This window comes from Aulonocara stuartgranti, assembly GCF_965226115.1.
Source record: "Aulonocara stuartgranti genome assembly, chromosome: 23".
Classification (NCBI taxonomy): Eukaryota; Metazoa; Chordata; class Actinopteri; order Cichliformes; family Cichlidae; genus Aulonocara; species Aulonocara stuartgranti.
Window position 1 is genome coordinate 34,095,909 of NC_138958.1, and position 20,354 is coordinate 34,116,262.

The following is a 20,354-nucleotide window of genomic DNA, read 5'->3' on the forward strand; positions in this document are numbered from 1 at the left end:
CAGACAGCAGGAAAAAGTGCGCACCATTTTCAGGATGAAAATGCCCCAGGTGAGTAAATTTAAACGTGGGTCATCACATAGAAAAAGGAAAACAAACCCAAAAACAAATGCTACCAACCACAAATGTAAACTTTGTAAAGTCGCATACATTACAATGTCTAATAGCTTAATAATTAAAATTATTATAGATTCAATTCCAAATTTTGAGATTTATTGACTTTTTAAAGTACAAAATGATTGAATATATCAATAGAAGAGATAAACATATGATTTGTGAACAGGTACAGTCATTTCATGCTCCTTCAGATAGCTGTGGTATCTGTTTACATATAAACACTCAGATGGAGCTGGAATGAAGGGACACCTATGGAGGGGGGCCTCCATAGGTGTCCGCATCTGATTTTGGTATAAAGTGTGTTTTTACTATGCCAGATTCCCCTCTGCTTGCATAACATCTTTGGTTTACTGTCAAAACAGTGTGTCTGAGTATGTGAAAATGAGAATGATTGCATGGGCATCACAGTGAAGCTGCTGTATCTAGGAATAAATGTTTAAGAAACAGCAATCAAGCAACTGTGTACCAGAAAACTCTAAAACTATTTACAGAAAACCTGATTCTGATTAGAATTTGTCCCCTGCTGACTAATCCCTTGAAATGGGGTCAAGTTTCTGCCACATTGGTCATACTTTCACATGCATTTTGGGAAGGGTTGGAGTATGGGGGGATCGTAACAGTCTGGTTGCAGAACAATAAGCTGGTTATCTTTAATGTATGAGATTTGGATTTTTGATGGGAGAGTAAATAAATGACTGTACAGAATCTCTCTTAACAAGCACAATAGCTGAAGCCACCTTTTTAGGTTCTTTGAATGGATTTCTAGCACACTTCATGCCTCGAAGCACATTGCTCTCTTACAGAAGCATAAATGAGGTTGTCCCATAGATGCATTGGAGTTTGTAGATGTTGTTTCTATTGGAATTGTCAGTGTAGCCATGAGGCATCTAGTCTGCTGGAAATCTAAAGCAAAAGAGGATCTAAATCAGAGCTTCCCTTTGTGAACTCAAAGCACAATAAATCTTATAATGTCTGCATGGCATAATTTAACAGTACGTGACCATCCATGAAGGATAATCAAACTACATACTGAACTTATGAACTGAGATCTCTTTCTTCCCTTAATGAACACAAACACACTTCTCTTCAGTTTTATTGGCATTTATTCTAAAGGGAAAAATATAGAATTCAATAAATATTATGGCAACAACATTGACAAAGACATTTTGAAGGTGACATCAACATTCAAGAAAACGTGTGTATACACCGGAAAGAAAGGATTGGGAAAAGAAAATAGGGACACGGGCGCTGAGCTGACAAATGTGACAGCACTGGCATTTGAACAAGCTAATTGAGAAACTGATGGTCACATTAAAAGTGCATCAATACCGTTGATATTTAAACAGCTGCGTCATTGCACTGTTGTTTGAGAGGAAGGAAAAAACACTAGTTCAAAAACACTTGTTTCTCAAGACTAATTTTGAAATTGACACAAATCTCTTACATTATGTGACATTACTGCGGAGGTCATGATACTCAAACACTGAAATGACCCAAGGAAGAAAAAAAAATACAATCATCCTTTCCGAGTTAAGGTCTGGTCTGGTCACAGCTTAAAGTCGAACAGCAAAATTCATCTCCAGAGGTTTGCGAAACGTGCAGTGCAGTGAGGGCTAGCAAGCTAACTGCTAAGTGGACTAGTTAAAAAAAAAAAAAAAAAAAAAAAAAAAAAAAAACATGTAATCTGTATTGTGGCATTTATGGTATTCCAAATATCTGATAATCTCTTCTTTTAATACTGAAGAGGGCAAAGTCCTTCTAATTACAGTGAATGTATGTTTCTGCATTAAATCTGCGCCATAAGTATGATGTAACTCTTCTAAAGCCCTACGTGATAAACTGAAGTGCAGAAATGTACTAAAAATGTAACCTACACATTGAGTCAACATAGCCCACACAGGTACAAATGGTGGCAATACCATCTGTCACTAGCATAGGCTACATGGTAGACTCAGCATGTAAGTCTAAATTGAGCTTTAGCAAGTTTACCACATATCAGCAAAGTTCTTCATCCTTTGGTTGTCTCGCTCGTTTATTCAGTGACCAATACAGTAATCCAGTTTGCAGATATTTACCGTATGAGACAAAAACTGTTCCTGTCATGGGATGGTTCATTCCTGCAGAGGTTTTCGTAGTCTAGCTAATCGACCACAGCTTCCTCCAATTTGGACATTTAGGGTAAGTTATTGTTGATCTTCTTCTGTTTGAATCCTCTTTTAATGTGCTGTGATTCGTGACGCAAAGATTCCAGCCTGTTAAAATCGAGGGGATCCTCCAGAAGATGAGAAAGTAAGCCAAATACCAAAAACTCCAGTTTTTCTAATGTCACTTGGGGCTAGCTCCAAAAGCAAGTCCATCCCCAGAGACTCCTGTATTAAAATGCCTATATTTACAGCATTTATTAAACAAAAAAATAATAATATCTGCAGGCTGGTACAGGAAACAGTTTGAACCTTGATGACACCTCTTAACAGTTTTTAATAACTCGTCCACCTGCATTCTTCTTAGTAGCCAGCAAAGGAAAAACTTCTCTGGCTGCAAAAACACACTGGTTGTAGGTCTAAGGTGAAACGGCTCTCAGCTCCTTTGTTCTGTGACGACCTTCTGATTTTATATGCTCAATTGCTAGAATTGGTTCATAATGAGAAAGAATTGTAATGATCCTCATTATAGAATGAAGGATATAGCTAACTACAACTGTTAGCTAGTTCACTAGCTAACAACCTGTAAATATACAGTCTCCATGGTCTCCATTGGTATCTCAGTCATATCTGCCTCTTGCGCTTCAAATCTAATTTCAAATCACCAAGATGGCAGCCGACTAGCTTACTAATCAGTAGGTGAAATCACACTTGCTACATCTATCTTTTATCTGTGGTTTGCTTCTGTTAATCCAAGTTACGTATCTGGATGCGAATATATCTTCATCCAGCTCAGATCTGGGAGCAAAATTCTAGTATTTTATCAGTCAATTGACATTTGTGTATTATATTCAAATGGAGCTAGCTAACAAAGCTCGTTAGCATTAAGTCACAACTTCATCTTCTTGTCCAAAATGTAACTTTTCGTTCAAAAAAACCCAACATGGTTGTGGCTAGCATTAGGGTTGTGGATAAGTCACAGTGGCTATGTCCATATTTCATATACAGTGTTCTATTTTTGGTTGCTAATTTTTGTTAAGCTAAAGCTCACTGGACCCATTTAGGGCCCAACAAAAGGGTTAAAGTACACCATTTCTGTTTTTGGAGAAAATAAAAGGCTAACCTGCACTGTTGCAGTGTGCATTTGTTTTCATGAGTCTATCCATAGTTGCTGATGTAAGAGAATGTAGTATTGGTTCAATCTCATCAGGATGAAAATAAAGCAATGACACAGTTATACACCAATGACTTCACATTACACCGACAACATATCAGAGACAGGGGACACTCAGCTTCATGTTTCCATTGAAAGAAATTAAGAAATTCTTCTAATCTGTTCTGCACACAGACTAACAGTTACAGGAGTAGAGGTGGGAGTGAATCAGTTTCAAACCACAGTGACGAGTTCTTGTATAAGCCCTCCGAGGAAGAAGTCTTTGATCCAGCACAAACAACAGCAGTTCCTCTTTATTTCCTCCCCCTGAGGCAGCACCCCCCTACCTACCACCCCATTGCCGGCTCTCGCTCTTATTCAGGAGACCACATGTTCCTACGCATCTTTTTATAAATGAGCATTTCCTAATGACATCATTCCCCCTGCTCATTTCCTGTTAGCATGGAAAGCCTTGACTGCATCCGCTTTGTCCTCCCAGAGGAAGCAGGTCACATCCCCAGGCAGGTGATAGATAGCTTCCTCTTTTGGTGGGGCAGGGGTGGGGGCCGCGTTGAGTGGGATGCTTACTATGCATTGAGTTTTCATTGGTGCAGAGTATTCCAGTAACATGTACATGAATTAAGCTTATAGAACCCCTTTCCAGACAAATAAGGGGTCTTTAGCATGCAGGAGGGAGCATTGCCCCATAACTTCCTGCTTGCACTGTGCTCTGTCCTCATTCTCCTCAGTCTGATCTGATTTGGTCGGTGCAATCACATGACCGAGCAACTTTTGGCTTTGTCCTTCCGGAGGTCCGAGGCCACGGCCGCCAGGTCAGGTCTACCAGGCATGTGTGAAATCCTCTTGCTAGCACGGGCGGTCTTGCTGCGTTTGACGTTTTTGTTGTTTTTGTTGATGCAGGCCAGCGTGGCCACATGGAAAATGTCTCTGACGCTGTTTTCTGACTGCTGGGCCGAGCACTCGATGTAGGGCGCCGAGATCTGCTTGGCCATGCTGGAACCCTAAGAAGGAAAACGTTCAGGCTTACTGAGATTCTGTTTTTTGTAAAGAGCTTGCGTCAATAACGAAAGGATTTGCACACTTTCACAGGGGTCAATTAAACATGGCAATGACCTGATTAGAGTCAGGAAATTGGAACCATCTACCATTTCAAAATGTTCTTTTAATCTACAAACCTGGTCGTAAGAAACTGGCGCTTGTCGATGGTTGGAAAGCTCCACAAGTGTGCTCAGATCGGTGCGCAGGTCCGACTTGCAGCCGACTAACAGCATCTTGGTGTTGGGACAAAACTCCTGGATCTCACCTTTCCACTGTGAAGAAAGACAAAATAGCCTCAATCATTCAGGAGTTCTGACATAAAAATAAAGTAAATTTTGTGTTTTAAAACAATGTTTTTCTTGTGAGTGTGTTCAAATGTTTGTTGCTGTAATAAAGAATTTGATGAAATCCCCCCCTCACCTGCCCTTTAAGTACAAAGGTTAAAGCTGCCACTTCCTGAAGCCCCTCATTTCTTTGAACCCTAGAAAGGAACTAGAAGTAATCTCCATGTTTCCTCCCTGACAACAATAAACGCTCTGTGATCAATGGCATTTCTCTTGGGGCTTTAATCTGAGGCTAATGTGCCTCAGGGCTGGCTGTCTGGCTGGTCAGGGGATCAAGTTCATTGACATCTGAGGAGGAAGTTTGTTTGTAAAATGTGTCTGAACAACCTAAAAGCCTAAACCGAGGTTAAGTCTCATGTAGACGTTCATCGTCTGAAATGCATTCTTCGACTAGCACAGCTTTAAGCACTTTAAACTTCAGTTCAAGCTTAGCAATTAGCTGTATATGACGTGTTCCCAATTACTCACGACAGGTTCAATTACAGTGTGCAACACAAGACAACAAATGGTTAGATAACTAATGTTACCCATCAAAGCGGCAGACTGAAAGGGACAAAAAATCTCAGTGCATCTGAGGTCATCTCTGTTCCTAATGAGCAAGACAAAACTGTTTCTGTCTCGACCGCTAATTCTGGTAAACGTGAGTTGCTTTGAAAAAACATTCCAGGTCGGCAGAAAGCAGCGCAAAAACAGGAAATGCCTTGCAAAAATAGGAGCACATGCCAGGTGTGTTTTAATGTGGGAAGATAATGACTTTTACATTTTGTAGTTTCTCCACCAATCAGATGACTGACACCACCTGTGTTGCTTGATGTACAGCACACGTTTGGACATGTGAGAATCAGCCAGTGACACGTCCAGCCACTGCAGGGTTTTGACCTGACACTGAAGTCACATTACAGCTATACGACTTCACATGACTGAGATCACAGAAAAAAGAAATGACTGCAGACCTTTGATCCAGGCCTCTGTCACCAGTTCAGACAAAAATCAAAGTACTTGAGTGGAATGTTTAAAAATAGAGCTTAAAGACGTGTTTCCTGCATGGATTTGCCCGAGAGGAGCAACAAACCTTTTTCATTACGCTGTCGAGCGTTTCTGGGCGGCTGATGTCAAAACAGATGAGCACAGCATCGGAGTCGGGATAGGACAGGGGCCTCACGTTGTCATAGTATGGAGATCCTAAAACAAAGGAAAACAAGAAACTTGAACTGTATTCACACACTGTTGCGCAAGGACAAAACTGCTGTATGCATAACTGTGCGAGCACCCTCTTTTGTTCCAACAGACAGCAAAGAAACACGTGGCCAGCTCAGGCTAAGAAATGTTCCTGATTTAATTTGCAGTTTTGCTATTATTGGATAATCTTCACAGGGATCCAGCTCAAGGGACATCAGAAGAAACTTGTCATCAGAGCTGCAGAACAGAAAACTGAATTACAGAGCTGGTTAGCAGAGGTGTTCTTATTTAAAACTTTATAGATTTCATTTTTTATTGGAAGACCTGAAATATGTCTAGCATTGAAGGCTTTTGCTTAAACAAATGAAATAACAGTATTCGAGTGAGGGGCAGGATCAAAGTCTGTTTCAAGAAAGCACAAGGAAGACCAAATTATCACTTGAGCACTACAGATAGTTATTCTCATACGTCATGATTGCAGCTCAGCCATAATCCATGGCAACTAGGCGAGAAAAACAAATAGTGCCGCATCAGTAGAAAAAATGTGCTGACTACAACAAGATCGTTTACTGAAACAGAAAATCTCTCTGAAGGAATAGAACTTCAGAGCGAGGAAATGACTCCCTCCTCAAATTGAAACCATGTGCAAGGGCGACGCCCATCTCACCGCCTGACTGAAGCGCATCGGAGGTTGGGGGGAGGGGAGCTTGCCGTCATGTCAAGGTGAGTCAAGATCACATGGCAAGCAAGAAGTGACCACACACACAAGCAGCTGCCAAGAATCTGGGGAATTTTGTTTTTGGTAACTTTAGGTTCCCTTGGGAAGTCTTTTATAAACACGGCTGCAGAGAAAATTCTGGAATGCACTGGTTCACGCACGCACACACACACACACACACACACACACACACACACACACACACACACACACACACACACACACACACACACACTGCTGGTGTTCCTAATCTAAACAGTCTGGATGGGAGATGACATCGTTTTAAACAATGCTTCCAGGCCTGGGCCCCACACAACAAAGCACGACTAAAGTGTGTGTACAGACATCTCAAATATCCATGTCCATAATGTTCCACTCCATGTATATGCAGGAGATCCCAGTTATTATATAGAATTACACAAGAATTAATATTGCATGTTATTCAACACTTGGCATGAAAAATTGCACATTAAGCTTTGCTAATGGCAGAACTGCTTTTCATTTAGCAATGTTTACAAAAAAATGATCTTAGCCAACATATACACATTTTATTACACTAAAAATTACATTAAAGTGTAAACTAACGCAATAATTTTACAGACTGAGGAGAAAAGCTGCTGAGACATTGCACTTCATTATTTTGCATTTTCTGTCATTAGCTGTCAGTCATTAACAACTGCTAAATGTTTTAATTCCTTTCAATTGTTAGCAAGAATTGCTAGCAGTTCTTGCTAATTTGCTTTATGAATAGCAAGTTTGGCGTCATTGCCAGACCTGGCACACATCTGGTTGATATACACTCTGCCAAAACACCAGTCAGTCCGAAGTGCCAGCTTGATTCTAGATCTGGGCCAGACCTGTTTTCTGTAGGCCTGGGCCACATAAACCAAGCCACAATCAAGCCAGAAATGGCATGCCATCACATAGACAGTGCCATCTATGCCAGGCCTGGATGACATACGTCTTATCATGTCAGAAGTCAGCCAGCAGTGCCGACTTGATACCAGATCCTGGCCAGACCTGCTTGATGTGTGGGCACTAACACACACACAGACACAGTTACTTTACCAACTGACCCCTGAGCTCCTAAGTGTCCCTCAAACCTCATTCAGGGATCCACTCCTCATTTCTGAGGACAGAAAGTGCACATTCCCTTGGTTTCCTTCCATAAAAGGTATTTACATCCATGTCCTCTAACTATGAGTAGATTGTAAAGTAAAAAAAAACATTGACTATGATCATATATAAATGCACACAAACACATCTCTACACACATATGCAAATGCATTATATTGCCTGAAACAAAAAAGAAAAAATATCAGGCTTACTGCGCAGTGTTGCCTTGAGGCAACGAATGAAAATTAAGTTTTACTGTATAAATAAATTGAAAAAAGTAGAACAAACAAATATGCTTCTTAACATATTCATGCACATACAAGTATTTTTAATATACATTTATTTCACTATAAACATGTAAAATAGTGATCTTTATCTTGCCTCCTAATGGAGAGGTCTCTCATGTACTGCAGCTTGCAGAAAGGGGTCCTGCCCCCCCCAAATGAAAGTCACACCACCTTCAACTCATCGTTTTATTGGAAAGAGATGTGCCTGGTAGCATTATTTCCGATAAAAAAAAGTTTTTCTTTTTTGAAGGGCCAGTGTAAGGCATGAAAATGTGGTTTGTTGCCTCAGGGCAACGCTATGCAGTAGAGGGTTAACAAGTCTGGGACCTGTCTTGACCTTTGTGGACACTCCCGGTGAGATCATGGGTTCAGTCACTTGTTTTGGGTCAATTGGTAGTTGTCAATCACAAGTCGTTAGCCAATAAGCATGTGGTTTCTCAGTCAGAGCCACCTTTCTTGTCGCATCCAGTGTCATGTCGAGGTAGCCACATGTGTTTTCAGGATAGGTTTTTTTTGCAGTAGATTTATCACCCTCATCGGTATATTGTGTGTATCCGTTCAACTCCTTAACAGTTGTGGTGGACTTCCCAAGAAGGCGGTCGCCTTTCCCAAACATGGGACAAACGAAGTATTTCCAGTCTTAACAGTAAAATCCACAGTATCACCATTACAAAAGTTCAACTTCACGAGCTAACTTATACAGTCTGATATATTGGCTCAAAAAGGATTATGATTATGATCTTGGCCTATCAAAGACGTGTCTGCATTGATGCATATAACCTGAATTTTTTTGCTCCCTATTAATCTGTACCTGCTCCTAAAATCTAGTGTTGGAATGAACTGAATAAATTATTTTGATGTCTTGATCTAAACAGTGTAGTTTGGATGGGAACTCTGAGTGTTTTGGAAAGCAGCCTGATAGGTGATACCGCCTAAACAAAAGGCCAGATGCTGAACTGTTATCAAGGGAGCACAGCAAATACAAGGCGAGGAGGAAGGTGGTATCCCCCACAAGACCACAAGAATTTATTTCTTTCATGACCGTCTCGCAATCGATCATGACCACAATGGGCTGTTCGATTGTTTTTATTCCAGAGCTCGTAGCCTGGAACAAATCAGTGGAAAAATAAAACCTTGCGACTAAAAGGGCATGCTGTAGAATCGGTTGACATTTCACAATGAATAGACTGTTTTTATTAACCTAATGAGAGGAAATGCGTATCTGAGCTGCAGTGTGAAGTTGCTGTGTTATTATGTCTGCACATATTTCTGTGAATTTACCTGCACGTTAGTGCATTTATAGCAATAAATCCAACGTAAATCCACTGCAATTTCAACATGGTGCATTTAAAATTCGAGCCTCTATGGAAGCGTTTTGCTAATAACTTTTAATAGCAGATGTTTCCTTCTTTGTTAGCTGTTTAGAGTCGTTACTGCGTTAGCTCTGCATCTGAGACCAGCCTCTGCTTTAAGGTCATCTTCCTGCCAAATGGAAAGATAAGAGGAAATCCCACAGCTAACACACACACAAAGACCTGGTAACTGTCATCTAATTAGCTCCTGTCATTGTTCTCCCACAGGATCTCTAAATCTGGAAGAAAGACACACACCCTGTCCTCCCTTATTCTGTCCTTTCGATATGTCCTCCATCCTCTCTCGCCTCCTATTAACCATAGCCTGTCTTGTGTCTTGCTGTTGGGCACAATGACATAAGCGGAAACTGTAGAATGCCACTAAATGCTCACTGTTGTTATGATCAAGAAATAAATAAATGCAATGCAATTAATGCAATGAATCTACATGAAATAATGTGGAAAACACATTCTGGTCTATTCATGCAATCTCAAAATATTCCATAATGTTAAAGACATACAACTTCACACAATAACAGCTTTTGCTTTATCTCACACAAGCACATGCAGACCTGAGGTAAGCCAGCTGTGGCTGACAGTCTACAGTCTGGATGTATAGCAACAGATCTGCAGGCCTGCTGGTTTACTGCATAGCTAACATAGCTGAGCAGAACGGAGCTGCTGGGCGGTGAGCTTGTGTGTGCATAAATACATAAAAAGAGGCATTAGGCCTTTGGGGGACACCTGTGGAAACAACAGATGTTGACAGGCACGTCTAGAAATACAGCACTATCAAGTTTATACGGCTCGCCTGCCAAGCACACGCACTACAATTTGCACTTATACACTTATGACTATCTGCTGTAGTTGCTGTGGTTACCATGATATTTGTTTGTGTAAATCTAAAATCTGGACATGAAGGATTAATAAAGTAACCTTTGGTATCACAAAATATGCTCAAATATAGCAGGTTAACAAAAGATATCTTTGGACGCAATTTAATAATTCAGTGTGTACTGTGTTAAATAGCCAAATCTAATATAGCAATACCATTGTAACATGTTGTGTTAACACATGTAAGTGGTAACTGGATGTACTGGTACTTATGGAGCACATTTATACTCAGTTTGAGCACTCAAAGCACTTTCTACTACGAGTCCCATAGCCTAGCACTTTTATCACACTCACACTGGATGTGTAGGGGGCAACCTGAGCCACTGTTGCCCCTGTTGTGCATGTGTGTTATGTTAAAGTTCACTATGATGCACTACAACATGCTCTAATACCTTAAAAAGTATATTATTGAAAGTTATGCAACATATAATAGGTGAGCAACCATTAAGATTTAGCATTATAAATGTGTGTCATGTGTCATAATACATACATAATACTTCAAGAAGCCTGGAGAACTATTCCTGAAGACTACTTAATTGAAAGACAAAAAAAACTTCCCAAATACTTCAGCAAATGTTGCCAATTTCCAATGAAATTGTAAAAACTGATTGTTTTCTTCCGTATATTGGATTTATATTTCTTCATGTTTCAATAAATATAAAGAAGCTAGAGGTGGCTCAAGATTACTGCTTGGTACTTTACACTATACTGTACCGTTTCAGTACATCACGGCACATTACGTTACACTAGGATCGATTGCAGTGTAGCTAAATTTGTTTAAGATACAATACTATCTTATGGCACTCCATGAGCCATGATAAAGTCTCGAAATCAGTAACTGAAGAAAGTCCACCAGAAGGGCTGAAAACAGGAAATCTATTTCCCTTCTCAAATTGTGTAATCCAGCTGAAAGAAACTTCCTGAAAAGACATTGAGATATGATAAACTTTACTTATACAAGCTTTCGAGAGGTTACTTTGGCCACAATAACAAAGTACAAATTGGGTAAGAGTCAAGAGTTGGGCCAAACAGGATGCTGGTGAAGCATTTAGGACAGTCAGATGTTTCTCAGTGATGGGCTGGCAGGACACATGCACGGGGAGCCAAGAATGCAAAGTGCTCAGTGTGAAGGCCGGACATGGATTTTAATGTCAGGTGTTTAAAAAAAAAAAAAAAAAAAGTCCTTCCATGACATTAGCAGACAGGAAGTCCATTAATCTCTACCAGGATCCCACTGCCCTTCAGTTCATACACTGCTTCACCATCACCATCCCATTGTCGGTCAGCAAATTCTACCGTGATTCGATTTCTCCCCTCTGGAAACGAGGTAAGGCTTTAGTGATCCACACCACTTCTCTTTCACTGGCTGAGGATCTGGGCCTGCTGGGTACAAAGGGGGTCTTTGTAGTGGAGGAAGTAGAAACCTTTAGTCTGAGGAATGCCAGACATGCGGCTCCAATTCGCTGAACCCAGAAATGTGATCCAATCCAACAATGGTTACAGACTGAAGAATCGGGGGGGGGGGGGGGGGGGAGTGTGTGTGTGTGTGTGTGTGTGTGTGTGTCACAGAGAGAGTAGCAGAGGAGCTTACTGAGTGCATGCAAAAGTCCCATAGTTAAGCTGTCCTGCACTACATGGGAAACAGGACATGTGATATGCTCTAGTAACTATAGAAGGGCAAGATGATCTGTCTGCTCTGACCAAGCTCTGCTATTATGCATCTTCCATTACAACTCCTTTATCTGTCTTTCTTCCCATTTTGCAAAGTGGGTCAACTTTGAATGTGCGCAGTAAACAAAAAAAAAAACAACTAATTTTCCCCATATATATATATTCCCTGTGATAAATATTGTCAAATGAGATCCACTGGGTCTGATGTTTCCCATTGGGATTTCTAGAACTGGAAAAGTCTGAACTCCTCTAGTTCTTTTATTTTTCCTGTTAAGCTCGAAAACGTATTTGTTGTAGCTTTGGGAAATTGCCTAACAGTTGGAACAACTGTGCAAGACCAATTTCGGAAGTATGAAAATACTAAGCCGTTTCCTGCAGTTCAGTTCCAGCGTAAGTATATTATGAATATTTCAACTGTGAAAAGTGCAAAATCAGTTTAAAGCAATCGGATTAGTACAGAAACGATTAGAAACGACAGCAGTTTTGAAGTTGCTTTCATCGACATTTTAATATAAACAAAGAGGTCATATGACCAAAGAAAGTCTCCGGTCTCCTTTAGCTCTACTACTTGGCCTTTTAGCATCTTTCAGCTTGTTGTTTTGGTCTAACTGCTCATAGCTTTACAGTCTTGGTCTTTCTTAATGACTGTTTCCAGGTGCAACGAGCAGCTGTTTTCAGAGAAAGGATACATTTTTAAAAACAACAAATGCCACAGCAGAGCAGATTGGCTAGCAGCTGGTGGTCACAGCAGGAGCTGATGGAGACCAAAACAGAGAGCGAATATAATGTATGTAGAAATGGGTCACCTAAACCAAAGCTCTGTGAATGTTTCGTTTTTTTGCTTGTTGTTCCAACACCAAGGAGTTAAAAATGAAACCCACTGAATAAGGGAAAAAAGTCGGAGCCATCATTTGTAAAAAGGGTAACTCCTACTTGGTGGTTGCTTTCCAAATCTAAGAATTTGATGCTTGAATTGGGGGTTTTTTTTTTATGTTTTGTGGGGTTGGTGGATTTTCTGATTTGAAAAAAATAATCCATGCTCATTTCCACTCTGTAAAACGAGAAAAGACCTAAGGCATGCAGGTGCTGAGCCACGGGGGTTGCTCTGTTTACCCACACGGTTTTCCTATCCTCCTGTTTGACTCTCAAACAAGCACTTTTCCTGCTCATTCAGACACGGAGGCAGACAGGCAGACAACGTAAACCACTTCCCCTGTTGGTGAAAGAAGCATCAAAGGCTCGCGCCTTGGCCCCGGCGGACCTCACCCTGAGACTGGGGTGGCAATGCTAGAGCAGACAAGTAGGTTGGGGAGAGGGGGGCAAATGGAAGGCTGTATAACTGGCAGGAATTTACCTTAATGGGCCGAATTACTCCCTTCACCATCCCCTTTAAACACAAACACATAAACAGCAGGCTGCTCATTAGGCCACTCATCACTGCAGAACAAAGACCACCTCGGTGTGTGTGTGGAGGTGTGTGTTTGAGAGGGAGGGGAAGAGCGGGTGGCAGTCCACAATGTTTGTCTTCCTCCCTCCGTGTTGGTCTTTGTCAGAGTGCAGGCCTGGGTCTCACACACACACACACACACACACCTCAGGAAATAAGGGATCAATTGGATTGGCTGTGGCAGATGGGGGTTTCAAAAAAAAAAAAGGAGAAAAAAAAAAGGGACCAGTCAAGCTGAAAGCTGCATCAATTGGTCACTGTGTGTGTGTGTTCGTGTGCTGGGTGTGGGTTTGGAGTGAAGGTAGGGGTGGGTTGGTATAGGGGTATCTGGCACCTTCTAAAATCCAATGATCTAATAGGAAACCACCCCCAACCCTCCTTTTATGAAACAGAGAGAAAAAGAAAAATGGCTCCAGGCAGGCAGCCAACACAATTCAATAAAAGAAAATTCTCACTCGGGCCAGTTTTCATTTCTTCGCCTTTCCACATTTACACACAAAACTGGAGGGATGAAGGAATTTTCAATTTGATGTCCTTGTTTCACTTTCTTGTAGAGTTACTGAGGCGGCAAAGGAGCGCCACTCTGCAGATGCTTTTACTTTCATTTGCTCTGAAGTATAAAACAGCTCAGAAATCTGGATTTTAAGAAGCTGCTGTTGGATTTTCCGGTCTGACGTTTCAGAAAGAAAGAAAGATCTCAAGCTGACCTCGGTCTTCAAGTTACCCAAACGTCACTCAGGAATTCCAGGCCAGGGATTTTCCTCTCATTCCCACACAAACACCACATGCTCACACACATGAAACATACACCTCGCTGCTGTGCTATTCAGTGCTCAGGCAATGATCGATGGGAAAATGGGTTTGTTTACGCACACGCACACACGATGCTGGTTTTCAGAGCCCAAACACAAAGTCTAACCCGCAGGAGATTAAAAAGAAAAAAAGCTGCTGAGCCAATGTTGCTCAACCTTCCCGAAAAGCACAGGAAGCAGGATGAATTTCAAAGTGTGTTCACCAGATGTATGAATATGAGCTTCGTTCAGCCTATCATTATGTTTCCTTTCCTGTTTCCACTTAAGCTTTGCTCAGCTGGGAGGAATTCATAAATCAGATCCATTCCACTGAGGCGTTCCTGCGCTCGAACTGAACTACGAGGCTGAACGTTTCCATGTAGGTAAAAGGTAAGCCCCGATCTAATCTGAGGGGAAACGTGCGGTTTCGAGGAACAGCGACTCCAGACTATGGGAAAGGATTAACTGTGCTACATTGATTAAAATGGGTCAGAGATTAATTTCATTATTTGAGAAAAAACAAAGCTGCCCTGGGACTCTCCTGTCTCCTGATTTGGACATTCTGGGCTAAAACCTGTTATTTATTTATGACGCAGTCAAACATGGGTGAATTCTACCCCACAAAGTTAATAATAAACTAGCTCCATATCATTCAAATCAGCAACTGAGTGACTGATCACAGAGATGCATGTTAGAACATGTCCACACCACCGCCACAACTGACACAAGGTGACACTTGGAGCATGAGTCAGACAGAGAGGTTGTTGGAAGTGAGGATTACCTGAGGTGTCCCACAAACTGAGCTCGATCCTCTGCGTGTCGATTTCAAAGCTGGCTGTGTAGTTTTCAAACACAGTGGGGACGTAGCTCTGCAGGAAACATTTAGAAGAGGGGAGGTCAGGGAGGAAGCCTGCCAGGTTTTAAACTTTGAAGAAACTGAGCAACGTTAGATTTATTACCCTATTACCACGATCGTGTACTACAAAGGTGTTGGTACTACTACGTTTAGGTTTCAGATCCCAACACGTATCAAGCACTACAACATGAATGTCCTTCATCACTACTGGAACAATCCACGTGACACAGCCAGGTTCAGAAGAACAATGAGATGCGCTGGTCGTGGTATCAGTGTGTGTTATTAACATGCATCATGTCCAGCAGGCTGCAGGGTCTCACCTCAGGGAAGCAGTCTTTGGCGAACACGTGAAGCAGCGCAGTCTTCCCGCACTGGCTGTCCCCCACCACCACTATCTTACACTTCACACTCTGACTGGGATCCATGCTGGATTTCAGAGATAACTTCTGACACGAGCGTCTCTCCTTCATTGATTTGAATCGTTTTTAAAAATGAGTCCAATCCTGGGTGGGTGGGTGTGTGTGAACCGTCGAGAAGCAGCTGGTCTCGGTGCGTCCAAGCCTGCGCGCCTGCTCTCCTCCCCCGGTGTCTCCGCCTGCTCTGAGCCGGTAAATTCCATTTGCCTACATTTATAACGTCGCAGGAGCCAATGGCAGCAGCTCTCCGTCCGTCGGGATGAGGCACGTCCCTCCCTTCGTCCAGCGAGCCTCCACACAGACGCACGCCGGGCCAGGCACCGTGATGGCGCCCCCGTTTGGACTACACACAAACCTCAGCTTCAACATCAAAACAATAAAACACAAACTAAGATATTTTTTTAATCAGTAAAGTAAATCAGATTATAGTTTCCATTTGCCAGTTTTTTAGAGTGAATTGTGCGCAAAATTTAGACTTACAAGAAGAACAGCGCCAGTATAAGGCAATTCAAACTATTTATGTTGCCTTTCCTTTATATACTATAACATGATTTTATAAAATAGTGACTGGCCTGTCTTGAAACTATGAAATAGGAAATCTGCAACATAACAGCATAAAACTGTATTAAAGTTTTAAAATTGATGGAATACAGCAGATACATGCAAACATTTTATTTGCTATTTATTTGCCAATATACCAAATATAAGTCAACAAGGCCTGTGCTGATACTTACCCAGCACATCAATGCATCTATAAAATATAGATATTTATTATTTTTATAGCCACAGTTCAGCCGTTAAGTCCTTCAGCTGTGACTATGGAGTCAAGCAAGTAAATGTAGCCCAAATCAAGAAATGATCAGTGCTTGTAGGGCAGTCATGAAGATAGGTGTGCTTAGAGTTACCACTCAGTTATCCTTGTAACTAAACACGGGCAAGCAAAAATCAAAATAACCTTGCTGCTGCTGTAACTAGGTGGAATTAACCCTTTATCATCCAAGTCTCATACAGGCTTTTTGTCGCTAGCACAAATGATAATGGAGTTACTGTCATGAACAGCTGGGCTTCCATTTAAGCTTCAACAAAGAAGAAAAGAACAAGAGTAGAAGAAGAAGACAGATTAATATCAATAACATCTGTGTAATAAAACACAACCTTTGACCCTGGAGTTAAGGAACACGTCACAGTCATTCTATGATATACAATTCAATTCAATTCAATTCAATTTTATTTATATAGCGCCAAATCACAACATAAGTCGCCTCAAGGCGCTTCATACACACACTGTCTGTTTACTTTCTTTAGCATGAGTGACTAAAAGGCAAAGGGTAATAAACATTTATGATTCTATAATTGTCTAATATGACACAGTGACTATTCTAACAGACAAAATATAATGTGCAATTTGAGCCCAGCATTGCTGTTTTAGTTGAGTTTTCTTAAAACACCCTGTTGTTATAGTGTTTGCTACAAGATCAGTGTGGAGGAAACCACATAAAAAAGGTTTAAAGGTGCAGAGCAGGGATGTGAAGCTCATTGTACAACGTGGGCCACTTTGGCCTTAAGTGGGGCATACCAGTGACACTCGCCTTTCAGTGTAAAGAAGTTTAACCACGCGCTGAATCCCTCAGTTATCTTAATAAAAGAAAAAATAAGTGCTAATTCAACAGCATGTCTCAGTTTTTCTGCACGATAAAGTAAACATTTCTGTAGTAAATAGAAAAAGTCTGATATTAAGTCATTTCTGTCTTCATGAATGATCCCAGAGGTTTTTATCAGTAGAAACGTTTTTACAAAATACAGGTAAAAGTCAAAAAATGTAAAAAAAAAAAAAAAGTCAAAAATTTATACCTTTCTTCACATTTTCCAAAACTATGCCAGTTCTCGAGTTTCATCTTTAGAAAGATCTAGCTAAAATTAATCAATAAACTGAGCTGGAAAACAATTTCTAATTACGCTCAATGAGCACCAAAATAATAACTTTTTTGATTCGTCTGTAAAACTGCTGCTGCATTTTAAGCATTAAAACTCCGTGCTGTTTATCATGAAGTGTTAGGAATGATTTATTAAATAATGAATTCACCGCCCCTCACATTTTAAACAGTGTGTGATTCAGTTTCAAATGGTCGGCGCACTCTAATCGAGCCTTTTGTTACTCACAGCAGCACAACTTATTACGGTCCTTTGTTTCATACACATTTCACTCAGCCCTTTCACAGAAGGATTTTCATTTCTCTGCCACATGACCAAAACAATAAACCCAGTGAACCCAGTAGCACATGCAGCTTATTTCCAATGCACAGCATTAGTCGTTTCCATGGAGGATTCCCCTCATTATCTGTGAGTAATACATATATTTACAGTAAAATGCACAGCCACACAAAATATATCAGCTGTCTTCCAGACATTTATTAGAAGAAGTGGAAACTCAATTTCCCGATGGGATCAATAATGTGTCAGAACCACATTTTCTTGTGTCTTTTTCAGAACAGGAACCCTTCTGGTTTAAAGGCCTCCTCTCTGTGCCTTCAGGCTACTTGTTCCCTAGCACAGTGTCACTGCTAATTTTCACAAAAATGAGGGGAACAGCGGCGTTCTACAGCAGCTCTCCCCTCTGCCACAGAGTGATTGGACTGCGAGTTGCTGGCAGCGTTTTTACAGTGGGACAGCTCCACCCTGCAGGCTGTGCAGTGGGAGTCCCGTCTGTTGTGTGGGAGCTCTGCCTCCAGGACACAACACTGCCAGGAGAGAATGGACTGGGTGGGGGGATTGGCAGGGTGGGGGCTGCTTGGCTGCTATCTGTGTACCATATGCATTTGACCTCATTCAAATTCTGTCAGAATTTGAAGATAATGGAGGCTTTACCTGCCTAGGTTGCAAAAAACACCGTTGTTTCTGTGGTGACTCCCTACCTCGTCACTTTCCCCTCATCTGAGCTTTATCAGCTCTACATCAGTAAATAAACCCAGCCTTTTAGAGATTGCAGTGGAGACGCGTCAGAGGAGATGGCGAGCAAAACCACATTAACTGAGTTGTTTACACACTGCGCCCTGGTGCCCTTCTCCAGCTTTAGCGAGGCTGTCTTGTCTGTGCTTGTGTGCGCTGCTCTCTGCTGCAGCCTGAAGCTTTGCCAGTCTCACTTGGGTGCAGCCACACATTTGGGCTAAAGTGAGGCCGTGCAGGGTGACATCATGCAGAAACATCTTAAAGGTAAACTGATATACGAGACAGCATCAGCCTGTAACAGTGGATGCCTTCAGGGGCTGCTGTGATCATTTTAAAATCTCTTTGTATTGTCCTACATTTCCTGTACAGTAGTGCCACAACACACCGCAGAGATGGAGAATAAAAGTGCCCGAGCGCTTCCAGGTAATGGAAAGAGTCATACCATGGTCGAGAAACTCAACATGTTTCGTTTCGAGTCATTCTCTGTGAATAACACTAAACATGACACTGGCTGGCTGGACGTAAATGACGGTACAGACCCGAAGCATGCACGCAGTGCAGCAAACTGGGCTGGTAGACAAGTACAGTTGCCTAAATACTGTACATGCTTCTCAGAATAGAAATGAGGGTACCACCTGTTTCTGGTCACATGGTGCTGTCAGCATCAAGCGGATCTCGTGTATTTCCACAGGGGCTGCTCACAGCTAATTTTCCACAACCTTTCCATGTTTAAACTTTCATTTACATTTTTAATCATAACAGAAAAAAGAAAATCCATAATTAAACAACACTGGTAGCTTAGCATGATGAGCATGATGTGCCTCAGTGATGAGGTCGAGGCATCCTCTATTAATAAGCTCAGACACTGCCTTCTGTTTTTCCTTTGGGAATATCTGTGCTACTTAAGTATCTGCACTGGCTGTAACATTAGGATAAAACGTTTTACAGAAAACGGATTTCTGTGAATGTGCTGTATGCAGCAGCTGTAGCTGTGATGTATTACGTCTGAATACTGGCTAAATAGGGTTTTTTATTGCAAATAATGATGAGAATTATTTTAATTAATACACATGAGTGCTTAATGTTTTAGATACCTGACCTTCATTCACTGCATAACTAGGTCAGAACATGTTTACCTTCATAGAGAAAATACCTCAGAGCACCAAAACTGTATTTTCCACTGATTAAACCCATTTCCACCAAGAAGCCATCACTATTGGTGATATCCAGCACAGTTTAGGTCTGGGTCACACACCAGTGCTGGATATCACTGCTGGGAAAAACTTCTCAGAACCCTGAATAAGAGGAATTTCCCAAAAGGCTGCAATGACTTCCAGAAATGTTGAGCAATCGCAGGGAACCGCTTGATAAAAACAGGTTGCAAATTAACAGATCAACAGTGAGTAACAGAATAGAATTGGATCCAGGTCTGAAATGACTTGGTTTTAGCTGGCAGGCCAGCAGTGCTAGAGGTGTGTGAGTAGTCTAGGTCACTGGGTCTCTTCCCCCTCTGCCCCGACTGCCCCACAGTTATCTCTGTCGACGTGCATTCAATCAGCGGGGCCGCTGACATTTACTGCTAGGGCAGCGGCAGCGTACGCTTGGTTGTTTCAGCTTGAGAGGGGTTTCCTCGATGGTTAGTCATTGTGACTGGGGAATTAAGGGCAGATTCAGAACAACTCAGGGAGAAATAGCGATAGACTTTATTTCTCCTTTATTGGAAAAAAAAACGTGCATGCATCGTGGGTCACGGTATCCATAAAGAGGACATTCTTACTGCTAGCAGTCAGAGGTTTAATCACATACATTCTTAGACAAAAACGAACATAAATTTGACATAACCTTTAAATCACCTGCTTCAAAGGGTCT

General features: G+C 41.5%; 1 protein-coding gene across 1 annotated transcript; it reads right to left on the bottom strand.

The window, feature by feature from the left end:
• Nucleotides 1-1,195: 1,195 nt before the first annotated feature.
• rnd3a (Rho family GTPase 3a) lies at nt 1,196-15,848 on the bottom strand. Its single transcript, XM_082525066.1, has 5 exons — nt 15,444-15,848; nt 15,049-15,136; nt 5,885-5,994; nt 4,606-4,740; nt 1,196-4,431 (listed from the first exon to the last, which is right to left on the bottom strand). The coding sequence occupies exons 1-5, from the start codon at nt 15,591-15,593 to the stop codon at nt 4,183-4,185; spliced, it is 732 nt and encodes a 243-aa protein (XP_082381192.1). The 5' UTR covers nt 15,594-15,848; the 3' UTR covers nt 1,196-4,182.
• Nucleotides 15,849-20,354: the final 4,506 nt, after the last annotated feature.

Coding starts and splice junctions, on each gene's coding strand:
- rnd3a (XM_082525066.1), bottom strand. CDS start 15,593: ATGAAGGAGAGACGCTCGTGTCAGAAGTTATCTCTGAAATCCAGCATG. Junction 15,137..15,443: donor CCAAAGACTGCTTCCCTGAG/GTGAGACCCTGC, acceptor TGTTTCCTGCAG/AGCTACGTCCCCACTGTGTT. Junction 5,995..15,048: donor CAGTTTGTGGGACACCTCAG/GTAATCCTCACT, acceptor CCTTTGTTTTAG/GATCTCCATACTATGACAAC.